The sequence below is a fragment of the Mytilus galloprovincialis genome, chromosome 3 (genome assembly GCF_965363235.1).
Source record: "Mytilus galloprovincialis chromosome 3, xbMytGall1.hap1.1, whole genome shotgun sequence".
NCBI classification, from domain to species: Eukaryota; Metazoa; Mollusca; class Bivalvia; order Mytilida; family Mytilidae; genus Mytilus; species Mytilus galloprovincialis.
This window is the reverse complement of record NC_134840.1, coordinates 82,175,482-82,200,606: the sequence shown is the minus strand read 5'-3', so window position 1 is coordinate 82,200,606 and position 25,125 is coordinate 82,175,482. Positions and strand designations below refer to the sequence as shown.

Genomic DNA, 25,125 nt, shown 5'->3' with positions numbered 1-25,125 from the left:
TACTGATATTTCTGCAGGCTTATAGTTTATTGCCGATATCAGTTGTTCTTCTTAATAAGGAATTAGGAAAATATAATAATCGTGCATTTACTTCATAGAGTCAGTTCAAGTTATCATACTATAAAGCTCACTTTCAACAAGATGAATATAGATATGAAAATACCATTCTTAATAACATAACAAAGGTAAGTGACAACATTTGTCTTCACGGAAGACATGTTGGATTTTAGAACTGCATGAAAAATCCGACAAATGAAAGAATGGAAGACTGACGCAAAGTGACGAAGAAGCTCACGCGATACTTACACCGAAATGATCTATCAAGTTGAATAAAATGAATGAAACAAAGATAATCCAATAAGTTAATGAGATAGACAATTGAAAGGCCAGAGGAGTTTGTTTGTTTGGGAGGGGATGTACGGGTCTGAGTACGTTTGAGATAAACAAAAAATTATATAAAAATACTTCAATTAAAAAAAACATGAAACTCAAAGACTTATAACAGAACACCTAGTCTCCGTTGAACATGTTTTATAGAACTGAAATACCATAAAGTCATGATACTTCGGAGGCATTCATGTGTAGAAGTAAATAATGCTTTATAATTTTGAGAAGCATAGAAAATGAAAAAGTTGCAACATGCATTTTAAACGATTTTTCATTTACACCTATAAGCCATTCTAATATACATACAGTCCATCCTCCTTCCTCACATTGCACTGACACGCTTCTGTAACCATCAGGGTAAACTATTTCTAATCCAGGGACTCTGTGTATGATATCTGTACATTCTTTTGGCAGATACGCATGGCCATTGTCTTGATAAAATATTTACACTTTCTTAGAAATCAAGAATGTTTTATATCCTTTAACACTATCTCACAAAATTGTTCACTTGCAAATGTTCGTGTCTGAATTAAAGCTATATTGTACCCTTTTCGTTCTATTGGATTAATTGAAGAAACCTACACTTTTTTTTTGAAACAGGCGATATTTTATTTTCTAACAAGATAAAATAATTCAACGATATTTTTCAGCGATAGACTAACTTGAACTTGTTCATTATAGTCTTTATTTTAACAACATATCATTTCACAAATAGCTGATGTTGCTTTGCAATCCCTATGCTTTATATAATGAAAAGTTCTTCTCTTTTTTGGTGAGCAAAACTTTCTACTTACATTTTATATCACTAGCAACACCCAGTATTTTGTGAAGTTTTTCTTTGATCGAATCCATTTCTAAATAATTGAATAAATATTGAAGGATGAGAGTTAAATGAGAATAAACTGACCTAATCCAAATATAAATTGACATTTCCTCCTATTTTCCATATGCTTTGATGCATTATTCAGAATGAAGATTTATTACAGTTAAGTAATATGATTTTTCATTTTATCTTCGAGCAATTAAATTTTTGGTGACAATTTTTACGTTTGTATCAATAATAACAAAACAAGAAGAAAAAAAAGTAACAGAAATATTAATTTGGGGTAGTTTTTGGGGTAAAAGATAATATATCAAAAGTATCAAAAAAAAAATAAATATAATAATTGGATTCTCATTAAAGCATTTAAATTTAAATGCTAATACGTCATATAAATTTATTTTTTAATGTGTGCATTACTAACAGTTTTAAGAAGTGTATGTACTAAATGCCTGCAGTCATCTGCTGCGTCTTTTTTACAATCTTCTCGTAGCTCTTTTGGCCTTCGCTATACAAACACATACCTAACTCCAACAAAATAGCAAAGTATACTTTTGTAATAAGAGATGTGATATGGTTGCCTATGCGACAACCAACGTTCAAATGAAGTCGATGTAAGCAGTTATAGGGAACCGTGCGGTCTTCATCAATGAGAAAACATATCGTATGATCGGCTTCAAAAGGCCCCAACATGGAAAATATGAAACAATTCAATTGAAAAAATTAGCGGCCTAATGTATTACAACACAGTTTACTAAAAACAAATATAAAAAACATGAACAAACGACAACCACTGAACTCCAGGCTCCTGTCTTGGGACAGGCATATATAGCATGTGGCGGGTTAAACATTTATACATTGTTTTAATTAAAAAAAATTAAACGAACCGTTCAGCATATTCTTAATACCAGTGGCAAGTCTGGCAGTATTTTTGGAGTCCTCAGATATGTTTTCAATTGTACCTGTCGAAAAGAAATCATGACATGAACAACTGTGTTGAAATACCGATGTTTTTGAAAATATGCTTTAAATTTCAACATATGAGGATCAAACAAAATCAGAAGAATTTTAATGAGGTTTAATAGTAAGTAATTATTTTAGTGTGCCGGTTTTTTTGTTCAAAATATAAAACTTATTGATTTGGTTCATAGCACAGAAACGCTATATGATGACGAGAGAGTTCTTTCTTATACTGTGGATTCATTTATATTCGTGTGTACCTATTTTCGTGGATAAATAAAAAGTTGTATGTTCGTGGATACTTAATTTCATGGCTTTGCCGAGGTTTGAACACACGCCTATGGAAAACTTGTCATTTGTTGAACATTTAATTTCGTGGTTTAACTGTACCCACAAAATCTATGAAAATCGGTTTTAAAACGATTAATAATGAATCCAAAGAATTATATGTGAATCAAAAAAGATGTAAGATGTCTGAGGGAATGTGAATTAGACAGCAACTCCAACGAAAATCCTCATAAAATTCGAGATGGTTGCAAACAGGCTTCAATAATATATACTGATGAGGCTTTAGTGTAATATGTCATGCTCTAATTCTTCTCGAGTTGATAAAAGTTCTATATCAATCAAACAGAACAAAAACATAAAGACTGCAATTAAAATGCTATTCTATTCTGATTTGTTAGGTTGCATTTCTGTAATCTGTAAGACAATTTCCCATAGGAACTCCTTTTACGGATAAAACTATATCATTTTAACCATAAAGTTTTGAAAAAAAAATATCCCAGAATAGAAAGTATTTTGTTAAAAGTTCAAAATATATAGGCTGTGCGGTATATTTTCAACGTTTATATGGCCCGACTATAAGAGTTTAAACTTACACTAAAATGCTTTGCAACCCCTTCCTTTATTATAGGGTTCCCACAAAATTTCAATTTGACTAAAATAGATATGCATATTTGCTGGTTAAATTACCAAAGAGGGACGAACGATACCAGAGGGACAGTCAAGCTATGTCTCTACTAGATAAAACATAAAGATCACATATGGGATCCAGTGAGGTGGATATGTATATGTGTATTGATTTATTTAAACATTGATAAGACACAGAATTGAAGTACTTGTATTATACGTTACTTAGAAGCTGACACATATAAGCAAAGATTATCAAACAAGAATATATGACAAACGGAGTGTTGAACTTAAGATTAATAAGTATCCTTGATGTTCTCAAAATTGATCTAGATGGACGACTTCAACTAAAATATATAGCCAACGTTATGATCTAAACTTCCGAATTGTCAACTAACTATTTCTCAGCATCGTGAAGAGTTTACATATCTCATGTAATACGTTACATTCGAGCATGTTCAAACTATACATACTTCATTATCATGCGTGTGCTCCCTGCACAAACTCACTAAAGATATGTGTTCATAATCATACCAGTTGTCCGATCAGTCATTTTAAAAACTAAGAATGGAAACGGGGAATGTGTCAAAGGGACAAAACGTCGAATAAAGCTCAAGGCCATAATTTGCAAAAACGGGTTTTCAACACAGCGAGAGAGTCCCATCCGGAGGCGGGATTTAGCTGGCCCCTAAACAAAATGGTATAATAGTTCAGAAAAAAACCCCAGACGTAACAAAAAACTCCTCAACATATGTATAAATTAACCAAATTAAAAGAAAGACTAACAAAGGTCAAAGGTTCCTGATTGGGACAGGCGCAACAATGCGGCAGGATTAAACATGTTTGGTGTGAACTCAACTGTTCCGCCATACCTATTCAATGGAGAATAATCAAACACATAGCAATACGCTGAGTAAAACCTACCTTTATGTGATATGCTTAATTTGTGTTGGCGTTAATGCATGTTAATCAGGGGTGATTTATCTTTTCCTGATAGATTTATAAGATTTGAACATTGGTAAACTACTTTTGTCACAATCTGTGCGTTATGTTCTTTTATCTATGTTCCACGCCTATGCCATGTATTGTAATGGTGTGAATCTGAACAGTCTTACACATAGTGCAAAATACTGGTTTGCATTTCGTATGAAATAGTGTACCCATGACGATCTCAATTCTTTGTAAATAATTGATAAATTACTTAGGCTGTAGTACTCAGTTTTGATGACGATTTGAGTAGGTATAAGACTTTCAAAAATATGGAAATGAATAATTACAAGCAGACAACACAGAATTTACAAAGAATAAAAATGATAAGATTTTAATTCAAATAACTGACGTTTTTGCAAACCCAAATAACATTTATAAGAAATTTATAATACGACGAAATGAAAAGAAGTACACAAACCGTTATGCCCGCGTCACACTGCCCCGATTTTTACGCCGATGGCAACACGATTATGGAAATTTTCAAAATCGGGACTGATCGTATCCAGATAGGGCTATTCGTAGTGCCATCTTTAACCATCGTAGAACCATCGGCCACTTTTTCTAGCCTTCGGGGACAACTTCGGGAAGGGTTCTAAATTTTTTAACATGTTAAAAAATCCTCGAAGGTGCGTCCGATGTTGAGGGTTCGTATTGAGTTCGTATCACCATCCTCACCATCGTAATGTCACCGGAAATGCATCTTTGAACATCGTATTGCATTCGTGTTTCCATCATTTCCATCGGGCCGTTTTGACATTACGATGTCTACACGAATGAATCACGAAGCTACCCGAAGGTCTTACGATGGCAACACGACTTCGTGAAGACCGCGTAATCCCGTCGTGTTGCCATCGAGTAAAAGTACGAAGGCGACAAGATGGAACTACGACGGCAATAAATCCAGCTAAATGTAAGTTAATTTTCGCGCTAAAATACATTTAAAGTGCCATGCGCGATATGCACTGGTCAGTCTAATACGACAGTTAAGGAAGACGTTCACAAAACATGGAGCTCATATCATATGATTCTATGAGAACAAGAAAGGCGACAGCGTTGTTTCTATTAATTCAAATGGAACAAGAAGAGCAGCTATTACAAGCTCAGGATTTACTTTTACAAGTAAAATATTATTTTTTTGTCAATTTTCCATATCAAGTAACATAATGAATCATAAACGCGCCTCGTACACCAACACTGCAGGTACACGTATATAGGGAAACCAAATTTTTCTTCTTTATTCTGGTTTTTTATGTATCGTCTTAGTTGTTGTCACACGAATGTTTACTCCATAACCATTTTGTTTTCTATATGTCATATTTTGACGCATTTGTTGCTTTCCCCACATCCTTCCTTTTGTCTATAGTATTATGATATTCTCATGGAAAGAGCTCTTTTTGAATAAAAGGGATCAACGAACCCATTACTTAACCTTTAAGATAGATCAGTAAACATGGGCATAATTATGGGTGATTATTCAGACTAGTGCACACATTTTACAGTTCAAACAAGGCAATGCCGAGCGTGACATCCCCTCGTATGTAACATATTGGGGACAAATATGGACACTTTATTTGTATATGACACACGCAGAAAATGGTAAATTGAATATGCATATTTGATACATAAACTATTTTTTTTTAAAAATTAACCAAAACATTCAGTAATTGGAAATACCTTTAATATTGTCTTTAGAACCAGCAGGTAAAAAATGAGCAACCGATTTCCTGTGTATTATGCTATTTCAAGGAGAAATAAAGGGCTGCGCTTTAGCGCATGATACGCCCGTTGCTCTTTTAACTTGTCTTTTATGCTTTAAATGAATTTATATTATCAACTAGAAATATATATGCAAATCAAAAGGGATGTTACATTAATATATTCACCAAAGTTTCATAAAATCCCCCTTTTTTAAGTATACAAATTCATTACTTAAGAAAACGTAAAATATAAAATTTATAAAAATGGAAAGGGAGCTTATGCCAAAAGATATAAACAATCTATCAAAGTTGCATAAAATTTTGTGAAAGTGTTAGTTATTGTCCCAAAATTGGAAAATCCCCCCTTTTTTAAGCATAAAAATTCATAACACGGAAATGTAAAATCTGAAATTTATAAAAATTGAAAGGGAGCTTACATCAATAGATATAAACAATTAACCAAAGTTTCATGGACATTAGTGAAAGTCTTTTTGAGTTATTGTCCGAAGTGTTGAAAATCCCCCTTTTTTATGAATAAAGCCCCATAAATCCAAAACTAAAAATCTGAAATTGAAAAAAAACGAAAGGGAGCTTACGTCAATAGATATAAACAATTCATTTAAGTTTCATGGAAATTGGTGAAAGTGTTTTTGAGTTATTGTCCGAAGTGTGGACGACGGACGGACAGACGGACGGACGGACGGACAACGGTATACCATAATACGTCCCGTCTAAAAGACGACGGGCGTATAAAAACAAGTCCATCTGCATGACCTTGACCTTTGGCCTTGAACGTAAAAAATGTCAGATCATTACAAGGAGGAACAATATACCAAATGTGGTTAAAATCTTTTGAAGTATATTGGTTTTAGAGTGTACACAAGGGTGATATTGCCTTGTATTACAATTGCCACTGTGACCTTGACCTTTGAACTTTAAAGTCAATAGCACTTAATATATTCTTAACGAGTAACACCATACCAAGTTTTGAGCATTTTGGTTCTAGAGTGTCCATAACAATTTTATCTACACGCAACTTACAAGTAGTAGGCGAGGGGATAATAAACTAAGTTTTATAAGAATTTTATGAATATATAATTTAAATGAATGGTAAGCTGTACACTACGTCTTTTATACATCGTATGGCCATCGCGCCATCATCGTAATCCATCGTGTAGCCTTCGTAATCCATCGTGTAGCCTTCGTGATCCATCGTGTAGGCTTCGGCGGAGATATGAAGCTTAAATACCCGTCTTCGGTTAACCTTCGTATGTCCATCTTTTGCTATCGTATATAATTTCGGCACCATCGTATAGACTTCGTTATTCATCGTACTTGCTTCGGTCACTTTTTGGTATTTTAACGAGATCGGGACCAACTTCGTACGAACTTACAATTTTCGCATTCGGGTGTCCATCATATATAAAAATCGGGACAGTGTGACGCGGGCATTAAGCATGTTCTTAATTCCGGTGGCTAGTTTGACTGCTTTGTTGGAGTTTTCAGTAAGGTTTTCCATCGTACCTGTGGGCAAAATAAATCGCGATTTTAACATTTGTAGTGCACAATGCTGGATTTTTTTCAAATCCTTGTTAAACGAACTTATAAAAAACACCACCCACACTTATTCCGTTCAGTTGCTTATCAAATCTTTAATAACAAAAAAGCACATACAAGAAAGTGAGTTTCAATATCTCTTAAATAACCAAGTTGTAGTTAACAAGAAATAAAACCCACAATGTTATCAATTCAAGTAAACACACATTTTTCATTCCTCTTGAAAATTTTATGCTAGCAATTTTGTGTATTTCTTGTAACCTGATATTGCAGTGTTTAGAGTTTCGAAAAAGGTTTAAAACTTGATTTGTTTATTTAAATTTTTGTAGCATACTTTTAAAACACCTTCTTCCTAGTACAGTGCTGCAACAGTTGAAACTGAATTTTACAATTGGAGATAATGCGGAGATATCTTATTAAATATATAATGCATTAAGAAAAGCCAGCTTTATCAATGCTTTTATAGCATTCATGTACACAGAACATTGCCACGAAAGCCTGATATTAGCCCTTAAAATCAAACCATGTATGACTACAAGAAAACATAAGTCGATCTTGCATAAATTTATATTTTTGATAAACAATTTAATCAATGTATGTATATGTACAAACCGTTCAGCATATTCTTGATTTCGGTGGCAAGCTTGACTGTTTTTCTGGAGTTTTCAGTTATGTTTCCCATTGTACCTGTTGAAAGCGAATTCGATGATTTGAACATTTGCAATTAGATTGATTACTGTAACAGGCGAAGCAGACTGTAAAATATTTTACAAACATTTTGAAATCTTAAATAATTAGAAAAGAAATACTAAAATTGCATTAATTTGAAAGAGTAATATGTTAGCTATTCATAAATACCACTTTTACAAATTTTCAAGCATTATAAAGAAAGTTACAGCATTTTGAAACTGGGGAATTGGAGGTATAAAATCTTTGTATTGTGCTTCCTTAAGTGACAATATCCTCTATATAGGATATCATACAGAATATTTCATGGCTCTTTAGGGTAGGAGAACTAAAAACATGCATAACATTTCAATAGATATATTTTTAGTAAGTCGGCCAAAGACCAATCGTCTAAGGTCTAATAAAAACTGTTATCAATAGACAAATATAAACAAATAATATATATTTTTTTTTAATTTCTTCAAGAACCCAAAAAACTTAACATCCTATCAAAATAGGTTGAACGGTGTGATTCCAATTAAAGATGTTAATTCAGGTTCTGGATTATTTAAAGAAAATATTCATATCCTTTTATAGTGTGTCTCATTCAGTCCAAAACATAAATTTCTCATGTTTATCTATTTTTTGTTGATTCAAAGTGTTCCAATTCCCGGGTTCCTTTGTAAAAAAGTCAAATCACAAAATCACTTAACTCCGAGGAAAATTCGAAACGGATGATCCCTTATCAAATGACAAAATCGAAAGCTCAAACATATAGAATGGATAACAACTGTACTATTCCTGACTTTGTATGCATTTTCTTGATATCGCATTAGAAAATATAATATTGATAGTTCTTTGAAATTTGAACCTTTTAGAACATAAAACATTTTGCAATTAGAAATTATGAAATGCCCAAATAAAAAGAAAGTTGTATATATCTAAAAATATACGTACCTGTGGCAGTTATGCTCCCGTGGATGCGCATTCTTACTTCATTGTCACATAGAATTATATTGTTTGCGAAGGCATAAATTAACAATAAGAATAAAGGTACATTCATTATGAATACTTGGAACAAAATACATGAAGTATAACGTTGGTTTCAATTTATACCCAGACTCATTTATGAATAAGGCGTCTATGTTAGAAAGTTAATTTTTGTTTTTGAGATAATTGACCATTAAAAGACCTTATAATCTGTAAATTTACATATTCCTATCAGTATGTTATAATGAAATTGTTACAAGCATTGATAAAAGGCTATTCATTAACCGTTTTTACTTATTCTAGAATGATCGCTCTTCAAATCGGTCGCTGAATGGAGTCACCTTATTTTTTAAATTGTTCAGTCTGTTAAATTACATATGATTTAATTGCATTTTCATTAATCAGAAATGAAATTAGCTGAATGTTTTTTTGTTTTACTTTGCAATCTTTAAAAAGCCTTAAAGGGAGCTCCGCCTCAATCATTGACGTCTAATTCGTGTGACTGATTGGCGTCATCTTTAGTATATAATACATTGGTTGAACTTTAAATGTCTTTTGACATATATCAATCTGAGTATGGTGTTTCTTGTTAAGGTTCCAGGTTGATAAAACAGAAAACAATGTCTTTTTATACAGAACACCGAGTGGGATTAGATTTTAGATTGTGAGACATGTTTTTCAAATCGAAATTAGTTTATCGAACTACAATGAGTCTTAAATGATGTATGGCTTATAATGTGTTTCTACCTAGAAATTCATTTAACTTCGTAATACCAAAATCAGTACAGCATCTACCACAGCATCTACCACAGCATATACACATGTCGACAACTTTTTCTTTTCATTGATGCTTGATTCGAATGAGTGTAAACACGAAGAGCTGATAGAACAGAACGGAATCAAAATTGGGCCACATCATATAAAGGAATCGGAGCTATGCATTAGGGAGAAGCTTTCCTGATATTCTAATGTTTTTTTCCAAAAAAATAAACATTTACCCGTATGTCGGGGACTCAAAACAAGGTGTATTGTCAGGATTTTGATCTTTTTGGTACCCTAAAAAATGTCTCCATTAACCAAAACTTGTTCTAAAATAATGTTCACGAGGTACGCTAGAGATCAAACATTTGAAATATCCGACAAATTGAATGTCGCATACTACAAATTTCAAAACTTTGCCTGAGTGAGTTGCAACCTTACGTTTTGGTCATAAGATTCAGAACTCATACATAACCTTCTGAAAGACGAAAAAAAGCATCTCAAACGGTTCTTAAGTTTAACTCTCAGATGATAGATATATTGATGAATTCTATTCTATCAATAATCCACATTTAAGTGAGTGCTTGTGTCATATATGTGCCCAAATGAACTTAGTGATTAAGGATACAGCCGTAACTAGTAGGATTGCAAGCGTCATATATTGAAAGTTTCTTCGATATTGATGACTCCAAACAAGACTAAATGACAAACGTATTGACTACACCTTTCTAATGGTCAACTTCCAATTTCTCAGCAGTCACAAACCTTCTGCTTCGTCGTATGGCGTTTACATATATCACTCATAACCACGTTATGCTCATGCAAGTTCACATTTTTCAGACTTCATAAACAGAGATATAGTTCTTACAAAAAACATCTCAAACAGCGAAATGAGCCTTTACCATCATGAATTAGTTTTTTTTAATCAACAAGGAAATACATGCTTTCACAGTCTAAGGTCTTTGAAAAAAAGGCGAAAGATGCCAGAGGGACATACAAACTCGTACGCTGAAAACAAACGGTCAACGCCATGGCTAAACAAGAAAAAGACCAACAGAAAAACAATAGTACACAAGCCAAAACATAGAAACTAAAGACTGAGCAACACGAACCCCACCAAAAACTGGGCTGATATCAGGTGCAACGGAAGAGTAAGCAGATCTTGCTCCACTTGTGATACAGTTCTTTGATCTATAATTTTACCAATTGTGACATTTTGATTGAGTGTGAATATGCTTAGAGATTGGTGCAAGAAATGATTCTCCCGTAGATGCCCCGGTCTTACTCATTTAAGACTTCAGTAACTGAGATTTTACTTGTTATATTTATTTTCATCTTCTTAATCAAATTATATGATTCTCACCCTGGAAAGGCCAGAATGATGAACGGACCTACGTAATGTTAAGTATAAAAATCAGGTATATTGTAGCTACCATAGCTTTTTGTCACTTGTAAAACATATCAATCGACAGTTAAGACGTTAATTTAGATATGACAAGTATGTTTTCACCGTTTTTAATTGTTCTAGATAGACAGCACAGGTATTTAAGCGCATCCATATTCATATCACACTAACGTTTTTTCGTCCTGATATACTTGTAATGTTTTCCCTGGCAGACCAATCTATCATCATTAAATATGTTTTGGTAAAACGCAGAACCATGACCTGATTGACTCATGCGATGAAATAAAAGAAGACGTTTTGAGTTCTAATTTTTGGCACTTTGATTTTGTCAGAGAAAATATGATCTATTTATTAGATTTATTAACCTCGGACAAGCTTTTACAACTCCAATTACCCTTAGATCGGTATTACTAGTAAGTATTGTTTGTCTTCATGTTAGATGCTTACGTGTTTTAAACCGACTTAATGAATCAAAGCATTTTCAACCGAGTAGTTTGTTCGATATCAAACTAATGTTCAAGGATTTGGTGGGCTGAACGGTCACAGACAAGTTTCTCGTTTCTAGTGTTTTATATAGATAAGACCGTTGGTATTCTCGTTTGAAGTGTTTTACAATTTACAATAGTAATTTTTGAGGCCAATTGCAGCTTGCTGTTCGTTGTGAGCCAAGTCTCCGTTTTAAAGATTGTTCTTTGACCTATAATGGTTGTGACTTGGATTGAGAGATGTCTCATTGGCACTAATACCACACCCTCTTATATCTATTTATATCCATGTTATTGGAGTCTGATGAATAATTGTCTACCATACAACATTTCCCTGTTTTAATATTAACTACCGTGATAGGAAAGTTTATGCAACACAACATAGCAATGTCTCTGTATTTTGTTTTCTTTAGAAGGTTTATAGATGAGAACTAAAAATTACTGGATAAGAAAGGTCAAAGTATGCAGAAACATTTGTTAAAATAGAAAACACTAGCTGCAATGAATGCATTACATCAAATAAGAATGTAAAGCCGAGGAATACGACTTTGAGTCCCGATATATTTGATGTAAACACATAATTCTTTATCATATCTACGCATGACGAAGGGTTTACAATCCCCAAAAATGAATTACAGAATGTGCACATTATTAACTGTCAACATAACCGATATAGTTATCTAAAGAGTTCATCTCGAGATTAATGACGTTTATTGACTGATTTATTACCAATGTTATTTCAACTGATCGGGCGGAGCTTAAGTTTTAATTTGCATAAGGACAGTCTATTTGAAGATGTGTGTGATAAGGATGATTGCCGTTTTAATTATTATTGATTTCTAATCACCTATCAGTGTAATCAAAGGATTTTACAAAAGAATGACTTCATTGATGAGTTTATCCTAAAACACCTGTCTATAGATGGACTGGTTTGTTATAAGCGAACCGGTTAAACCCAGCCCAATCAAGTGAAATATATCTAGTAATACTTTGACATCGTCTCTTGCGAAAAACAAGTGTTTCCACGGAAATATTATTTTTTTAAGATATCAACCCATTTAAATAGGATAGTTGCTGCTTAAACCAAAGTCACCCAATTTTTTATGAAGGAGTATCACAAAGTTGAGCCCAAGAATAATTCTTGCTCCATTGTATTTTTCATTAGAATATACAGTAGAAGCTTGTAAATAAGAAAAAGGAAAAAAAAAAAAAAAAGAAATCAAGTAGAGTAACAAAGTTAGTATCCAATGTGAATAGTAAACAACAAGACCGAACCAACAGGATCTTTTTCCTTTCTCAATTACTGACAGGGGAGCGGTCATTTTTGAAAGACCACAGCAAGCAACATAAACTGAAACAATCACTAACATAAAGAGTGTGACCAGGTAAGCTCTTTGAATGCGCTATAAATGTTCCTTATGTCGAAATTACTATCATGTTCCCTTAAAATCACCCCAGGTTTTGATGAGGTTCATGTTGCTTGTTTTTTTTATGTTGTATTTTGTGTACACTTTTGTTTGTCTGTTTGTTTTTAGCCATGGTATTGTCAGTTTATTGTCGATTTATGAGTTTTACTGTACCTTTCGCCCCTCTTTTATAAAATTATATTTTCATCAATACAATCATTCCACACGTATTTAATAAAATAATGTAGAGAAAAAAACAACACTAAAAATACATTATTTTGCTTGCATTTATTGATAGTAAGACTTGTTATTACAATCTCCGAATCTTCATAGAGGATTTTTTCAGAGAGTATTTTCCGAATGGGCGATATATAATACCCCAATTAGGATCTTTTTTATGTGTGTATTGGCAATTTAGAATGGCAACAACAGATGAATTCCAACAGTTAGAGTACCACCATCCACCTTGGAAGTTTGAAAGAGAAGCACAGTTATCACGAAATATGTCGTTATCTTGATCATATGTTGTGAACTTCATTCCATTAAATTGGCTCATTCCGTCACCTGAAAAAGAAAAAAGAAAGCAAGAAACTGATCGGCCGAATCATCCCTAACATCAGAATACAACGAACCGAGGCTTTTTTTAATACGTCCTACATAACCTATACAAATCTACGAAGAAGAAAGTATAATGTTAACTTATTAAATGTAATCTTTGTAACTCTTTGTCTATATGCGGTGTTATACCAACAAATGGTGGATCATCACGAGTGAAGAAAATCTCCGTACAGCGATCGTTTCCTTTCCGTACACTTAGTACACTACAATACATATTTAGTATAGTGATACGAAGTACGAACGGAACGGAGGTGAACTCTGCGCCATAGATTGGAGTGAAGAAAATATACAAGTGAACACTGATTGAATTGTGTGAGACGAGATTTCAATGTATGAAATATTAACCACGTACGGCATGTTTTTCCTGCAAGATTTAAACAATACATATACTTGTTCGTGATGTTCATTCTTTAAGTTTCTATGTTTTGTTTTGGTAACTTTTATTTGTCTTTTGGTCCTTTTTTGTGTTTTGCTTTGGCATCAGTAGTATGTTTTCGACTTATGAGTTTGAATATCCCTCTTGTATATTTTGCCTCTCAGTTTTGTATCAATGGACACGGCTTTAAATGGTTTATTCTTAATTTCGTTATTCAAAGTAACGAGGCAGTTATTTGAATATGGTTAGGTACATGTATCGATGAGAAGCGTTAAAAGACCGATTTCAGCTCTTCCCTTGTGTGAAGGTTAATAATAGTAGGTGATAATGTTTCTTAATGATGAACTTAGGAGAAATTATAAAAATATAGAATTTGTAAATTGATATTTTAAGTCAGTAGTGAATTAGTATAATGAAACAAAATAAGCTAAAAGTATTGATGGGTTATAAAATTCCTTTTTGAGATATTTGGTTCATAGGTCAATCATTTATTTAGTTTGGGATTGATTTTGATTAAAAGTATACATAAGACCCTGATATAAAGGACAAGGTACGATGAGGCCCATTTTTGCCCCCCCCTATTTTCTCATTTTCTAAATTTTGTTTTGGAAAGGTACTTATCATGTTAAAAGGTTTGAAGTTTGTTTTGATGAACTTCAAAACCATTAATTTCAGAAAATTGGTGAGGTTAGGGGGGTAAAAGGGCATCAAAAACGTCAAAAGAGTGAAAAAATACGATTTTTGGCCATTGTTTATAAAATTTAATAGCGTGCGCCTACGTGACCCGGAGGAAATTATGGTGATTAAGACAGCGAAAACAGTTCTCATGACATTGGAATAAAAACATATTCCTGGGTCACGTAGGCGCAGGCACTAAAAAAATAAAAAATTGTTGTAAAATCACCTGCAAAATTAATAATAATTACAATATTTGAATAATAACAGAAAGTTACCCCCCTCACATCACCCAATTGCGAAAATGAGTGGTTTTGAAGTTCAGATATACAAACTTCAAACCTTAGGGAATGTTTTAACATAATAAGTAGCTTTCCAAAACAGAATTCGAAAAATGAGAAAATAGGGGAGCCAAAAACAGGCCTTATCGTACCTTGTCCTTTGAATGTTAGATATAAATGCAAAATGGCCAACACATCAAAGTGTATTTAACTCCGCATTTTCTGCTGAATATTTTTTTTTAGATTTGATGCTTCGGCATAAAAGAATAACCCATACCAAAATTAAAGGATATTAAAGTACAATATACTCAAGTGCCTTTTAAATTGATTTTAGTGTTTCTCTAGCTGTAATAATAAAGGCCTTTAAAAACTTCTTAATTTTATAAAATTATTCCTACGAGAGAAAAAAATCCGGTCACATTTTGTACTTCTGCACTAGAAATTATCGAAACCATAAGTTGTTTGAGAAACAAAGTCAGTAAATACGCGTTTTTCATTTTGTCGTCATTAAACGAAAACGTTAAAAATCCGTTAAATTACTACATCAGCCTCATTACGTTTATATGATGAGTTTATTTAGATATCGTACAAATAGATTCTGATGGTATATAAGATTGACCAGAATTGGTCAATATAACAATTTATTATCAATTTTAACGTTATTTTGATTGGCGATGACGGTTTTATGAAAATTACACAGAAGCTAATCATTCTAATAAAAGAAGACCACTCTTTACCTGGAGTTGTGACAGTTAATTTTAGAAGTCATCTTTACCATTATTATTTGATGCAATGATCATGAACCAAAACCACACATACACCTTTTAAACTTAAAAAAAAATCCAAACACATGTCTATCTCTATGACAAAATCTTTAAAACTGTAAAAATATGTTGATGGGGCATGTCCATTAGAAAAAAGAGGGACGAAAGATACCAGAGGGACATTTAAGCTCATAGATCGAAAACAAACTGATAACGCCATGGATTAAAAATAAACAAAAAAACAAAAGTACACAAAACACAACAAAGAATATTACAGACAAAGCAAAGTGAATCCTACCCAAAACTTGGGGTGATCTCATGTACTCAGGAAGGGTAAGCAGATCCTGCTCAACATGTGGCACCCGTCGTGTTGCTCATGTTATTACAAACCCGGTAAAGTCTAATTCGATATATCACATTCGTGAAAAGGGAACGGAATTGTAGTTAGGAAATTAGTAATCTATCGCATATTTGGTGAAACGGATATTCAATGACAGTCAACCAACTTATGATAGCGTCCGTAAGATTTACGAAAGGAAGACTTCAACTTCACGATTTGTTACTCTAGGTTTAATGGCCTCCTTGCAAGCAGCAACACTCTATCAAGGAAATCATGATAGGAAATACAAGCCCGGGAATATCGTATCATTTGGGAGATGCATACTCCGTATGCAGGCGCTGCTGGAATGTTGCTACATAGAAATAGAAAATTCACAATTGGGAAGCTGTAATAATCTCTTTTGTCTAAGAGTTTTGTTTTAGTACGCAACACAAAAAAGCACATTGTGCATGGGAATCATCATTCTATATACCTTAATTTAAAAGTTTGAATTTTCAAATTATGCAATGTTTCCTGGAGAAGGATAGACAGGGCACTTGCTCTTTAGCACCACGACATATTTTATTATATATACCTGCGTTTCCTGAGTAATTGCTAATGGTCAATTTGTATTTTGTAGATGCGCCGCCTATTGAAAAGTCTCTATAAACTGCATAACGCTTGTTTCCGTCCCAGTCCTCCACATCAATCCTAAGTTCATGATTCCCCTCTGATGTAAGTTCAGTGATACTGGACGTCATAGTAAACTCGAAATCATATAGTTGAATACTACTACTTTGACACATACACACATTTCAGTCTATACTTACAGTCCATTCATCAGGTAGATTGCCTACATAAAAAAAGAAACTTTCTGAAAGGCTCTTCTCTTTAACAGTAAATATGTTTAATTATTTCAACTTCAACTTGAAGGTATTATTCGAAGATTTTGAAATATTGCAGTTTTCTAGACGATATTAATAGAATTGGCGTTTTATTTTTATTAAAATTATTCAAATAATAAATCTGATAAATTTAGTTTTATTTTTGTTGTCATTTCCATATGATAAGCTTTCTTTTGATGTTTATTTAAATGTCATGAACAGTGAACACATTATATTTATAAAAAATATTGATATTTTGTAAAAAAAAGGGGGATTAAAGATACCAAATATATTGGCGAACTGTGTGAAAGCTTTACTCACATTTAATGTTACTGATTAAGTTCTGTATTTTGTCAAGTTTTTCTTCGATCACCTCCATGTCTAAAAAGTAAACGTATATTGTGTGAAAAAAATAGAACAACTAACAACCCCGTAAAAATGTTTGATATTCATGAAAAATAAAACACTTTTAATTGATATAGTTAAATGTTTTTTTTTTTTTTAGATTTACTTCCTTCGAATAGTTGAAGATATTTCTTTTCCAGTAAGCAAAGTTAACTCTCGAAACCCTATGACAAAATATAAAATGATCAGCCACAATGAAAAAAACAACAGAAAACGCCAATAACAGCAAAAAGGAGGAGAGATACACCTCTCCCCCCCCAAAAAAAAAAGGAAAAGAGAAGAAACCCAAACCACAGGCAAAGAAAACGTTTGGTACAGCTGATTTAACACAACATATAGATATATATAGTATATATATGATAAAAATACAAGTACCTTACGCCCCAAGCACCCCCTAAGGCCTTTCTTTAAAAAGAAAATGTTTAAAAAAAGATAAAATGTATTTGAGTGTTATGAATGCCTTTACTACAACCTATAAGAAAAAAACATGTGCTATGCAAATTGAGATGTGCGTTTTTCCCCATTTTGAAGGAGCTTAATTCTGATAACAAATGATCCACAATGAATATACAATTTTACCTCTGTTTGTGTATCATAAAATTGAGAATGGAAATGGGGAATGTGTCAAAGAGACAACAACCCGACCAAATAAAAAACAACAGCAGAGGGTCACCAACAGGTCTTCAATGTAGCGAGAAATTCCCGCACCCGGAGGCGTCCTTCAGCTGACCCCTAAACAAATATATACTAGTCCAGTGATAATGAACGCCATACTAATTTCCAAATTGTACACAAGAAACTAAAATTAAAATAATACAAGACTAACAAAGGCCAGAGGCTCCTGACTTGGGACAGGCGCAAAAATGCGGCGGGGTTAAACATGTTTGTGAGATCTCAACCCTCCCCCTATACCTCTAACCAATGTAGAAAAGTAAACGCATAACAATACGCACATTAAAATTCAGTTCAAGAGAAGTCCGAGTCTGATGTCAGAAGATGTAACCAAAGAAAATAAACAAAATGACAATTATACATAAATAACAACAGACTACTAGCAGTTAACTGACATGCCAGCTCCAGACTTCAATTAAACTGACTGAAAGATTATGATTTCATCATATGAACATCAGGCACAATCCTTCCCGTTAGGAGTTTAGTATCATACCATCATAGCATATATGAGAAGAACATAACCCGTGTCATGCCAACAACTGTTTTTAGAATAAATGTGTTTAGTTCCGATGCAAAGACCTTATCAGTGACTCAATATTAACGCCAAAATATGCAATCTTTAATGACTTGACAACAGTATCGTAATTATATCTCTTCTTAATAAGTCTATTCAAAGGTTTTGTAAGTTTCTGATGTGAATACTGACACCTTTGTGCTTTATAAAGAATATTTCCATAAAAAATTGGATGTGAAATACCTGAACGTATTAGAAGTCTGCATGTTGAGCTATATTTACGAATGATGTCTTTATACCGATTATAAAATTTAGTAAATGTTTTGACTAGTTTGTGATATCGAAAACCCTGGTGTAATAATTTTTTCAGTAATACATAAATTTCTCTCGTTAAAATCTAAAACATTGTTACATACACGAGCGAATCGTACAAGTTGAGATATATAAACACCGTAAGATGGTGACAAAGGAGCGTCACCATCTAAAAACGGATAATTAACGATAGGAAATGAAAAATCATCCCTTTTATCATAAATTTTAGTATTCAGCTTTCCATTAGTGATATAGATATCAAGATCGAGAAAAGGGCAGTGGTCATTGTTAGTATTAGCTTTATTTAAAGTAAGTTCAACAGGATAAATTTCATTAATATACATACTGAAGTCGTCATTATTGAGAGCCAAAATATCATCCAAATATCTAAAAGTATTATTAAATTTGTTTATCAGATGTTGTTTCGATGGGTCGATGTTGTTTCGATGTTTCGATAGTATATCATGAGTATTATGACATTTGATTGCTTTTATTAAGAGTGAATGTAAATACAAGTTTTCTTTTTCAGGCAGATAAATCACGGGCGCTTGGGTGTATGATGCAGATATTTTGTTTTTTTTTAATTTTGTTTTGCTGTTGATTCAAAATATTCAGTTTTCTATATTTAAATTACTTATCTACCACTGCTCACCTAGTTTACCCTACTTTTTCTATCCATATTTTTTTTTAGTAAAAGTAAAATTCGGGTTCGTCTCTGAGTCGTTAAAATCACTCGAAACTTAGGTTAGATATATGAGAAAACGGTACTATTCATTCTGCCATAGGCGACAATACTAACATTTTCTAATTTTACCACTTTTTATAACAAAAACCTGGATAAAACAGTTATGTGTGGTGTTAGTACTTTATTACTCTATTTTCAAAATTGAAGCCAAATAGTATCATGACCAATTTCCAACGGAGCTTGTTTGTGTTATCCATGCCCATCGTCATTTTGCAGCAAATTTATAAAATTTTGAAAGCCTTTTCGAATAATTCTTTAGAAAATATTTCAATAGATTTTAAAATTTATATTGTAAATATAAACTCTGCAGTTATTCATAGATAAATAAAAAATATATTGTACCCTTACATCCAATCACGACGCTCCTAAGTTGACTTCCTTCACCTGTCTTGGGTACACAAAAGGCCAACCTAATGCTAGGAAAATGAAATACTACCGTTTTCCCAAATACCCAAGCGTCTGTGACATAAATATAAAAAAAGTTGCGATGAATTAATGTGTGTGCACTTTTGTTTATTATATCATTATGTAAAGTGATGTATGTTTGCTGTGGTTTAGGTGTTAACATCATTTCGACATAGTGAAATGAATATTTAGGTGTTTAATTTAAGATTGGATGCCGCAAAATCCTAACAAGCTTCACTATCACATAAAGTCACGTGATAGTAGACTACAGAGTATCCAGAAATAACCCACTTTGACAAAATGTTTCAAAGGTTAGCACTTTCATCCGCCACGTGATTTATAAACATAAAAATATATTGCATCATATACACTTCTCACATCGTTTTTAAAATTATAAAGCAAGTACCTGTAGAGAGATTCTGGACCTTTTTATCAAACTTCTCGTAACTGTTTTGATGTTTGTTATTCGTACACATTCCTAAAAAATATAGCAATAGTTTTTTAAAGATGCAAAGATTCTGTAAATAAACTCATCATAGATACCAGGATTGAAATTTTATATTAACGCCAAACACCTTCTTTCGTCTACAAAAGATGCTCGAATCAAACAATGCTAAAAGGCCAAATAAAGTACGAAGTTGAAGAGCTTTGTGGACCAAAAATTCCGAAAAAGCTTTTCGAAATACAGCGAAGCCAGGTAATCTATTCCTGAGGTAGAAAAGCCTTAGAATTTCAGAAATTCAAAATATTGTTAACAGTTAATTATGAACATATCAATGAAAACTCAAGTCAACACCTAAATGTTGACTACTGGGCTAATACCTAGAAAACAATTTTAGTGGTGAACAAACATTCAATAATAAAGCACAATACAAACCGTGCAGCATATTCTTAATTTCGGTGGCAAGCTTGACTGTTTTGCTGGTGTCCTTCGCAAAGTTTTTCATAGTACCTGTATAAAAAAATAGTTATATTAAAATGTGCATGGTAATATTATTGTCTTTAATTTGAATATTATTTTGCATTAGTTATTTGGTGGATTTAAGAAGATGTAGTGGAAAACAAAATAAAACCCTACATTTGTAAACAATCAAATTAAACCTAACGTTTTGTAAAATAATCATTAGGATTTGAAGGAGCATATTTGCTTTGTATGTTAAAAATTGTCTTATTATTTAAGGGATTAAACTCCTATGACTTTTGCTTTTGATAATATCAAAACATAGAAGTATTTCATGAGACGTTATTTTGTGAATAAAAAAATTTCTGATTTGATAAACAGAATTTGGTTATTGATACACAGTGTGCGAACGAACGACTGGACGAACAAACAGGAAAAAATACACTATTATACATTTTTTAAATGCTATCTTTTAAATATGATAATTTCATTAGCAATTCGAGAATTTGGAAACAATCAATGTTTTTTCTATATCTCTTTCTAATTTACGTCTTTAAAAGTACAAAGTTTTATCAAGATTATTTTGCATTATTTTGCATTTTAAAGTATTAATATATTTCCTTTGTAATATTTATTTTGGACAAATACGTGATGATTTATTTAGCAAAACAGAAATTACTTGATATTGTTTTCATATGAAAAATAACAGCTGTTTTTATCATGTTTCAGAAATATTGATTAAACATTTGAGATTTTTTATCAAGTGTGGAATCTATGTACAATATATTTCAGGTAAGATTTTTTGTGGTTTTTATTATGAAACATTTACTATGAATATGTTGATTTGTTTCGGTCGATGTGATAAATAAAGGCAACAGTAGTATACCGCTGTTCAAAACTCGTAAATCGATGGACAAAAAACAAAATCGGGGAAACAAACTGAGGGAAACGCATTAAATATAAGAGGAGAACAACGACACAACATTAAAATGTAACACACACAGAAACGGACTAAGCATTAGACAAAATCCGATGAGAATAACAAATATAACATCAAAACCAAATACATGAACTTGGGATAGAAAAGTAGTGTGACACGTCTTATAGTAATGTGAATTCACACTCAAATATAAGAGAAAACGAACGACACAACGTTAAAATGTTTAAATGTAACACACACAGAAACGAACTATAATATAACAGTGGCAATATTCCTGACTTGGTACAGGACATTTTTTAAAGAGAAAAAAATGGTGGGTTGAACCTGGTTTTGTGGCATGTCAAACATCGCGCTTTAATGGCAATGTTAAATATAACATTAAAATGACAACATAACATTATAGGACTACAATACAAATAAATAGTAGAACATATTAGACAAAGAAACACATGAATAATAGCTAACAAAAGGCATCAGGTTTAGGATTCAATACGCCAGAAGCTCGCCTTGTCAACACAAGACTTACCAGTGACGCCCAGATATAAAAGTTCGAAAGTCAAAACAAGTACAAAATTGTACAGCACTGAGGATCAAAAGTTCAAAAAGGTTGTGCCAAATACAGCTAGGGTTTTCTGCTTGGGATAAGAACATCCTTATTTTTTAGAACAATTTGTGCTATTGCAAACAGTAAACACAGAAACGGACTAAACATTAGACAAAATCCGATGAGAATAACAAATATAACATCAAAACCAAATACATGAACTTGGGATAGAAAAGTACCGTGACACGTCTTATAGTAATGTGAATTCACACTCAAATATAAGAGAAAACGAACGACACAACGTTAAAATGTTTAAATGTAACACACACAGAAACGAACTATAATATAACAGTGGCCATATTCCTGACTTGGTACAGGACATTTTTTAAAGAGAAAACAATGGTGGGTTGAACCTGGTTTTGTGGCATGCCAAACATCGCGCTTTAATGGCAATGTTAAATATAACATTAAAAGGACAACATAACATTATAGGACTACAATACAAATAAATAGTAGAACATATTAGACAAAGAAACACATGAATAATAGCTCACAAAAGGCATCAGGTTTAGAATTCAATACGCCAGAAGCTCTCCTTGTCCATAAAAGATATACATGATAAAACTCAAGTATTAACTAATTACAGAAAACAAAACCCGGATACATTACATAAACCAACACAAAAAATAGACACACCACCGACTTAGTCAAGGCCTCAACGCAAAAGGTGAAAAATATAAAATATGTGATATGAAAAATGCTATTACTCCTTGCATGCCTATCCCACTTGAAATTCTACCTTCTATTTTTTCTCACTGATATTCTTTTTGGTATCTCATGCCACTGCTGGTGGAGATTTATTTCCCCGAGGGTATCACCAGCCCAGTAGTCAGCACTTTTTGGGCTGACATGAATTATCATTGATATGGTTATATTTATAAATTAACTGATTACAAAATTTAGAATTTTTGGAATACTAAGGCTTTTCAACCTCAGGCGTAGATTACCTTAGCTGTATTTGGCAAAACTTTTAGGAATTTTGGTCCTCAATGCTCTTCAACTTCGTACTTTATTTGGCCTTTTTAACTTTTTTGGATTCAAGCGTCACTGATGAGTCTTTTGTAGACGAAACGAGCGTCTGGTGTATATACAAAATTTAGTCCTGGTATCTATCCATACGCATATGATTCCTTGGTAGCAATACACAGTTAGGGTGTGGTTTTGTATTTTGGCTCCTATGAACTTTCCCAATATGAAATTTATTGAGCTATAAAATTAATCTATGACAGTTGAGTACTAATCTAGTCTTTAAAGTTGGTTTACAAGTACATCAAGATATCTTTTTTACATATTTTCTGTTTGACTGTTATTTTTGTCATATCTAGAAGAACCATAGGTCTAGAAAATAATGTAATGTTTACAAACATTCTTTTTCTACACGCAGTTGACGCAATATAAAAAAAAAAGAAAATCAGACGAAAGACATAGAATTTTTATTTGATTTCTGGATAGATACATGTAAACAGTTTAAAAAATCACTGGTTTCTTGAAAATATTTGTATGTTTTAAAATATTTAATTTTGATAATTAATTGTTAGGTAAAATTAATACAAACTATTCAGACTTAATTTTTGGACTGATTTGGGAATTGTATCTCATTTTTTGGGGGAAAGTGGTAAAAGTAAAAAAAAAAATCACAGATTTCTGGAAAATATTGACTACTATGAATTCATGTTAAGTGAACATTATAAAAAAAATACCTGCCAAAAATTGAGGCACACTTTTCATAAATATTGTGGTATCTAACTTCATTTGTGGAGGGAAAGTTAGGGAAAATATTTAAAAATCACTGATTTCTGGAAAATATCTATAACTTTTTTGAATTAATTTTGGAGAGAATTTCAACAAAAAATAACGTGTCTGAAAACTAAGGCTGAGTTCCAATTTATAGTTTTAATCTCATTTGGGGGGCGGGGGGGTTAAAAAAATCAAACAAAATCACAGATCTCTGGAAACTTATTTGTTTTAACTTTTTCAAATATTGAGTAATTGGATTCAATTTCCAGTTAACAATATCACATAATAACCGTTTTAAAACTTCAACGTTATTCTCACATACACATTGTAGTGTTCAGCCCATTTTGGTGAAAAAGCAGAAAATTTATCTGATTGTACATATTAAAGACGTGCTCAATATCCATGTTTTTTTGTTGTTTGTTTACTATAAGGTGACAATCGGTAAACTACGGCTTCAAAACACGACAATTAAGTAGCTGCCATATTTCACCTCATAACAGACAGATAGAAAAAAAGACGATTGTACGATATATATGCGTAAAAAATTATAAAACCGGCACAAGAGACTAAGTTTATGATATATACATGCATTGGTTTATCGAAAGTCACTTTAAGACTGTAGGTCTTAGGTTCATGTATGTAAAATACAAATTATATGGATTCTGAGTAATTTTCAAGAAAAAAGTGCAAAAATGGCTACTTCCGGTTTTCCCAAAATGACTTCCGATATTCATTTGTCAAGGTCATATGTCACCATACCTGTTGTTAAAGGTCATAAGGCTTTATAATTAACAAAGTTGGAGTAATTATCAATTAACCTTATAATAAGACATTTCAGGGGCACTAAATCCTATAAGATGTCATGAAATTGTTTCAGACCAAATGTAACATATCTACATTACAATAAAACAAGCTTTTTGCACTTGTTCTTCTATATAT

General features: G+C 32.5%; 1 protein-coding gene across 1 annotated transcript in view; it reads right to left on the bottom strand.

Moving 5' to 3' along the window:
- Positions 1–25,125, bottom strand: part of LOC143066828 (uncharacterized) — a 41,529-nt gene that overhangs the window by 5,281 nt on the left and 11,123 nt on the right. Inside the window, exons 2-5 of the mRNA XM_076239640.1 lie at positions 20,882–20,956; positions 20,411–20,482; positions 17,273–17,332; positions 16,898–16,920 (exon numbers count right to left, since the gene is read on the bottom strand). Of these exons, the coding sequence (XP_076095755.1) occupies positions 16,898–16,920; positions 17,273–17,332; positions 20,411–20,482; positions 20,882–20,956 (230 nt within the window). The remainder of the gene's footprint in view (positions 1–16,897; positions 16,921–17,272; positions 17,333–20,410; positions 20,483–20,881; positions 20,957–25,125) is intronic.